The sequence below is a fragment of the Engraulis encrasicolus genome, chromosome 8 (assembly GCF_034702125.1).
Source record: "Engraulis encrasicolus isolate BLACKSEA-1 chromosome 8, IST_EnEncr_1.0, whole genome shotgun sequence".
In the NCBI taxonomy this organism is placed as follows: domain Eukaryota; kingdom Metazoa; phylum Chordata; class Actinopteri; order Clupeiformes; family Engraulidae; genus Engraulis; species Engraulis encrasicolus.
The window spans coordinates 42,448,691-42,456,190 of NC_085864.1; the positions used below are offsets into that span (position 1 = coordinate 42,448,691).

The window sequence follows — 7,500 nt, forward strand, 5'->3', positions numbered from 1 at the left end:
ATCATAGCAATGTTATTTGGATGTAATTGAGTGTTTTCAGCCAGGCCCATCTGCGGAAAGAGGCTACAGTACTCAAATGTATTGCAATGTTTGTCACGGCTTTGGGAAATAGATAGAAGATATTCAGCTTTGCTCACTTTTAATGCATTTAATGCTCTCTCTCTCTCTCTCTCTCTCTCTCTCTCTCTCTCTCTCTCTCTCTCTCTCTCTCTCTCTCTCTCTCTCTCTGTCTCTCTATCTCTCTCTCCCTCTCTTCCCCCTCTATCTGTGTTTCCATCTCTCTCTCTCTCTCTCTCTCTCTCTCTCTCTCTCTCTCTCTCTCTCTCTCTCTCTCTCTCTCTCTCTCTCTCTCTTCCCCCTCTATCTGTCTCTCCCTCTCTCTCTCCCTCTCTCTCTCTCTCTCCATTCCTCAGATGTAAACGAGTGTGCCAGTGCCAATGGGGGGTGTGAAGGCTCCTGCTGTAACACCATTGGCAGCTTCTATTGCCGGTGCCCAGGGGGCAGAAAGCTGGCACTGGATGGCAAGACCTGCCCAGGTAAGAGAAAGAGAGATGGAGTCCTCTTTACCATGGCCCCATGGGAATGGTTAAATATGTTTGACTATGAAACTTAATAATAATAAGAATAATATATAGGTTTTATTTAGTGCTTTCCATGACACTCAAAGACGATTTAGTTGAAAAACTAAAAAGTAGACTACAAGCACACAGTATAAAGGAAGACTGAACAGAGGAGAGAGAAACAACAGGACAAAAATGACGAAGGGCAGCGAAAACAGATCTGGAGGCATTGCTGATGTTTAGTAATGTATGTAATGCACCATTGCCAAACTAATGTATGCACAACCACCTAGACCTCGTTCCCTGATCAGTCAGAATGGAATACATCCTGTAGCCTGGATATCACCAGCTTCAATCACGAGTACGAGTGAGTAGGTCTGCAAATTATATTCACGGTTTACGATTGACCATGACCCTTTATTGACCCGTTACAAATGTTTATCGTTATGCACTCCACCCATAGCCAATTAAAGCCAAACACTGTTCCTCTTTTAAATTTTACATTTGGCCTCTACGATTGATTGAAAAATGGTTGCGCATCTGTTAGTCACCATGATAGATCTGTAAACAAACTTCCGTTTGTTGAATAGGATGTCTTGCATTCCATCCTTGTTCTGTTGTTATGTACTGAAACGCAAGCAAACATTTTGGGCATAGTTTCCAAGCTGTCCAGAGTTTTGGAAATATGAATTCCTACTATTAGTAACTATTCCAAATTAACATGACAGGCAGCATGGGACACTATACATTTTGGGATGTGGCATCCATTGAGATACATCTCAGGCTTATGGAAAGCCGAGACCTGGCCAGTTTTCTCTGAAAAAGGAGTTTTTACATAATTCAACCGAGGTTTCAGGGTGAGACCATCTCTATCATTCTGGGTGCACTCTGTGACTGTCACTTTTTGGCATAGCAGTCAAAAAAATGTTTTGCCCTGAAGGCCTGGGTTCGAAGTCTCTCCTCCCCCGACACAGTTTTTTTCATGAGGGAGGGGGTTGGGGGGACAGAGTAATGCTCTATGTCCTCAGCCTGAGGGGGTATTCCAAGAACACTGTTACGCCTAAGTAATAAACAGGGCTAAGTTAAGCTATAGGAAGTGATAAACCTGATAATAGAATGTCCACAGATATAATTTAGTGAAGAAAACCACTAAGCCCCCTTTGCATCAGCACTTGTTATTTTGTACCATATATATTTCCTGTGCACTTCGTATCTGCTAGTGATGTTATCTATGATTATGTCCTCGATTGTAAGTCGCTTTGGTTAAAAAGCGTCTACCAAATGCAATGTAATGTAAAAAAAAATGAGCACTTTACAACTCTAACCTGGTTTACTACTGAGTTTCTTGACAGCATTGTTGCCAACTAAGTTAGCAACTAGCTTGGTTACAATGCAATTTCCTATTGGAAACCTACTAAGTTGCCATATGGTTAGCAGCAACAAATTTGAGAAATGGAGTCTTGGTTCTCAGAATACTTTCCTGCTGTTAGCTGAGGTCCATGTTGTTGTTGTTGTTGTTGATGTGGTGAAGCACTTTGGGCACCGGGCACCCTGGAGGTGTTGCTGTTTCATGCTCCCTCTCTCTAGACACAGAGCACACATCAGAGACCAAGAGAAGAACATAGGAAAAAAAACACACACACACACACACACACACACGCACACACACACACACACACACACACACACACACACACACACACACACACACACACACACACACACACACACACACAGAGAGAGAGAGAGAGAGAGAGAGAGAGAGAGAGAGAGAGAGAGAGAGAGACTCAGTTGGTTACACACTCTAGAGTCAAGGATATGCAGCGTGGTAATTTCAAAACCACGTGCGTTCATTTTATGGCAGCTGATTATCGCTGTCTTTATCTCCCTGGTCTGTTTTCCGCTCTCCAACCCTATAGAGGAACAGTACGACTGTAAATGATCAGGTTTTCAACCTTAACATGGAGAATGCAGCGTAGATTTGTATTCTTCACCGTAACCCATCTGCGAGAGTACACAGTTGACTCGCAGTCACAGAGTATCAGATGGAGATGTACAGTATAAAAAATGCACACATGCACAACGTCCACACATACAGGGAGTGAAACAGACAGAAAGATAAAGATAGAGACAGAAAAATGTTATTATGTGAGCATGATTGTATATTATATTGCATTATAATATACTGTATTGCGTCAGTTTTACCCAGTGTTCAATTACGACACTTTGTAAAAGAAGGGTTTCCATTGAACAGAGATGGCCAGCTTGTTGAGGATTTTTGGAGTGTTCTTGAGTGTGGTTAGAATGCGGCTGCACAGCAGGGTTTTTTTTTAAGTTATTCCGTACCTTTTAGGATTGAAAGAATGAACTCATAGATTTTAATAGACTACTTTGGTTATGTGAGGATTAGAGACTTAAAAGGTACATTGTGGCAAAACCAAACCCTGAGTCAACATCCATCCCACTCATGCCTTTTGGGATGGGGGAGGTGTCTCTGGTCAAACCCTCCCCAGAATTCTTCGACATACGGTACCCTTCCGTGCATCACGTCATCCGTCTGTGCGCTTCGTTTGCGGGAAGAACAAAGGATGGGAATAAAACGATTAAAAAAGAGAAAGAATAAAAATAGCAACAGGGGAGGATATGAGGTCAGAGACGAGAGGCTTTTTATAGCGATGGCACAGGGATGCTCATTAAGAAGGTCATTAAGGACGTTGTTAAGGTGGTCGTTAGCCTCGTTAAGACGGCTGGTGATTGATGAGGAGAGAGACCATGGGTGAATTTTTTGACAGTGTCATTGCTACATAAGTTAGCAACATAGGCCTACTTGGTTGCAACTTGCAATGCAATTTACAAAGTTGCCAACCGACTAAGTTGCCAATCGGTTAGCAATTATGCTTTCAAGAAATAGGGTCCAGTTCACCAGATCAGTGGGGCATTTTTGACTTTTACAATGATGCCTTGAGGCCAATGGAGATGTGTATGAGCCATAATTCTCCATACAAGTATGTGTAGTAGGTGACTCAGATGTGAGGGACCTCACTGACTGAAGAGCTTTCTGAAGGGGGAAGCAGTGTGATGGAGTTACCGTCAGTAGGGTTGTGAGTGTGCTTTGACCGTTTCACACCAACACCAGCACCAACATGCCTTACACTTTTGTGTAGCGGTCAGAGCCCCAGTTTGGTAGGCTACCCCAGAAGGACTGGGTTCGAGTCTCAGAGGGGCAACTTTACTCCTTTTCACTACACCCATCCTAACCAATAAAGAATATTCTGGAGCCATTGTGCATACCAACATACCGACAAAATCTTAGAGTGATTCGTTCATGATTGCAAGTTATTTTGCGAACAAATTAAAGGGACACTGTGCAGGAAATGGTCAAAAAAGGTACTGCAACTATGATGCTTATTGATATTGGGCTGCCTATTGCCAAATTTGATCTTTACTAAGTTGAAAAGTTTACTTAACAGTTTACTGAAAGTTTACTAAGTATTAAACAAATATTTTCTAGTATGGTCCAAGTACAGCCATTTTTGCAGCTAGAAATGGCTATTTTTGGAAATCCAAAATGGCGGACCATGGAGAAGATCCCCCTTTTCATGTATGAAAAGTGCAATTTTTCCAGTCATAATGAATACTTTCATTTTGATGGTGGTGGTAAATATTCATGAAAAAGGTAACATTAGTGAATGGGCAGCATGAATTCTGGAAACAAACAACTAAACATCTCACACAGTGTCCCTTCAACAAAGCAAACCTGACAAAAAAACATAACCTCTTTGTCGACGGTAAAGATAACATTACTTCACACTTAGCTGACGCTTGAGCTGAAGCTAAAGATGCGTGATGAAGTCATCCCTCCCCAACACAGAGACATGGCAGATTGGGTCAGTGTGCTGGCTGTTTTTGAAGACTACCTGTTTCCCCATAAAAGCCCATTTGTTCTTCCTGTCCTAAATGCAGACGTGAGTCAGTGTGCCTGAGGCGGGTGATGTCAGAGTGTCTGTGTGTGTGTGTGTGTGTGTGTGTGTGTGTGTGTGTGTGTGTGTGTGTGTGTGTGTGTGTGTGTGTGTGTGTTGTGTGTGTGTATGTGTGTGTGTGTGTGTGTGTGTGTGTGTGTGTGTGTGTGTGTGTGTGTGTGTGTGTGTGTGCGTGTATGTGTGTGTGTGTAAATGTTTGTCTAATGGTTTAAGGATGTTATAGATGACAGTCTCTGGGAAAGCCGATGAAATGTTGTTAACACACTGGAAGATACTCCATTCACAGAATTATGTCAAAACTAAGGCCATCTCTGTCGATCTGTGTATATACTGTATATGCGTGTCTGCTCTGTAGGATTAGATGATTGAACATCTTCGATTCATGACTGTGATGAAATTCATGCCTGCTGTGATGATGATTCGATCACAAGTTAACCTTTGCACTCCCATTTGTGACTGACTGGGAAACGGAGAAAGACGCATTTGAAAGGAGCACTATCCCTGCAAATTAGGGCAGTAAAAGTGATGCTGTTCTAGGATTTGTACATGTATACTTCACTGAAACATACGTTCTCTCTCTCTCTCTCTCTCTCTCTCTCTCTCTCTCTCTCTCTCTCTCTCTCTCTCTGTCTCTCTCTCTCTCTCTAGACATTGACGAGTGTGAGGAGCTGAATGGTGGTTGTCAGCAGAAGTGTGTGAATACACTGGGCTCCTATTACTGTGAATGCAGCAAGGGATTCCGCATGCACAATGATCTACGCACCTGCATTGGTACGACTGGAACCGAATACAGAACACATACACACATGCACACACACATTCTCTCTCTCTCTCTCTCTCTCTCTCTCTCTCTCTCTCACTCTCACTCACTCACTCACTCACTCACTCACTCACTCACACACACACACACACACACACACACACACACACACACACACACACACACACACACACACACACACACACACACACCACCACCACCACCACCACCACCAGAACTTCAAAACTGTGTGTGTGTGTGTGTGTGTGTGTGTGTGTGTGTGTGTGTGTGTGTGTGTGTGTGTGTGTGTGTGTGTGTGTGTGTGTGTGTGTGTGTGCGTGTGTGCGTGTGTGTGTGTGTGTGTTTGTGTGTGTGTGTGTGCGTGCGTGCATGCTTGCGTGTGTGTGTGTTGTACAGCGGTGGTGTCGTGTGCGGTGGGCAATGGAGGCTGTGAGCATAAGTGTGTGGACCTGGGAGATAACCTCTACAAGTGTGTCTGCCCTCCCGACCACCGGCTCAAGGAGGACGGCAAACACTGTGAAGGTGAGTTAAAAAACTAGGCAGACACAGTACATTTTACAGTGTTAATTCAACAGTTATAGGAGCGGGAAAGGATCTGCGCACTGCTTGCAAAAGATTTAATTTATTAGGAGCAACGTTTCGATCATAGATCTTCTTCAGGCAGATGATGATCGAAACGTTGCTAATAAACGTTGCTGATAAATTAAGTCTTTTGCAAGCAGTGCCTTTCCCGCTCCTACATGTGACATTTTTTTGATTTGGCACCTGCTGATGCTTTTTTTGCTGGATGTGCGCGCTTTCCACTACACTTTAAAATTCAACACTTACCCTGCAAACTAGCCAAATGCAACAAGAGTGACAACGGCTACCGTCAAAAGCGCTTTGTGCGAGATTTTGGCGACATGAGCGACAGATTGTGGTTGAACAGCATATTATCGTTAGGAACAATTACACGGTTCTACGGCAACTGCAACAGGCAATCGGAACGTCAGCATGTGTACATCCTATTTGTATTCTTGCGCCATTGTCTCATGACTACATTTGATTATTAATTTTTAGATTTATTTTTCCTTTTTCATGTTTATTTCATGTATTTTTATTTTATTTCTGTTCGCCCTATATGATAAGAAAACATGACTGGACAATGACACTAGTCTATCCAGCCTACTATGGGAAGGATGCTGATGACAGGACGTCTCTATCCATACACCCTAACCTATAGGCATTTCAAGCTAGGTTGCAGGCTTACTACCTGTCTTCCGTGTACGTGGCTTTACCTGGCCTATATAAGGGCGTGTCTTTATTTTCAATGTTTGCACTGAGGATGGTCTGAATGGGACCGAAACGTTTGCACTGTTCACTTGGGTAGCACTTTTTTATTTTCGAAACATGCAATAAAAGGAAATTATTGCATCGGCTTACAAGGTGTGCGAGTTCCCCTTCCTTGATCCCATACATCCTATTTGTAACCATCCTAGTTTGCCACTTTTGTCGCTTGTACCGTTGCTGCTCTGAAAAAGCCTAGCGAAATGTTTCGGACCTTCGTGTAGCTTTTGTTGCTTTCGGTGTGTTCGCAGTGTATGAGTGTTTAATTTAAATCACTAGGAGTACAATCAAAGATTCTCTATTCTAAAAAGATAGCCAGCTGGTGACGTCAACAATAGGATGGAATGTTTCACCAACCAAGTACTTCTGGTTTCCTAAAAGGGCGTGGCCAAACTGTCAATCATCGAACACCAGCGCAGAATCCACCAATCACGTTTCCTAAATTAATTTGCTCCGCTGGCGCCAGGAGAACTCCGGTCAGAGAAACAGCCAGGCAACGTTTAACAGCAGCATCACGCACAATTTTACAAACTGGGCAACTTAATGTGATAACTTTATGTTGCCGTGGTCTCTGCACTGAATCAAAATGCTTTTGATATTTTAGATGGCATAGACGTGAGAAATACTGCCACTGTGAACAAAATCAAGTGCCTGCAGACAGAGCCATCTGATGAGAAGGTTGAGGGACATGACACGACGGCACAATGATTAAAACTTGTGTGGCAGGTTTAGGGTTTTTATTTATTTTTTAAATGTCCAACCAAATTATTCACTATGAAAGACGTGCTCTTTGAGTTTAGAAATGACCTCGTGTATAATTTTAAATTTAATTTAATCAAGTTCATGCAATCGT

General features: G+C 42.9%; 1 protein-coding gene across 1 annotated transcript in view; it reads left to right on the plus strand.

Moving 5' to 3' along the window:
- megf6 (multiple EGF like domains 6) overlaps positions 1–7,500 on the plus strand; it is a 121,330-nt gene that overhangs the window by 23,415 nt on the left and 90,415 nt on the right. The window contains exons 5-7 of the mRNA XM_063204632.1: positions 414–536; positions 5,189–5,311; positions 5,718–5,843. Coding sequence (XP_063060702.1) covers positions 414–536; positions 5,189–5,311; positions 5,718–5,843 — 372 coding nt within the window. The remainder of the gene's footprint in view (positions 1–413; positions 537–5,188; positions 5,312–5,717; positions 5,844–7,500) is intronic.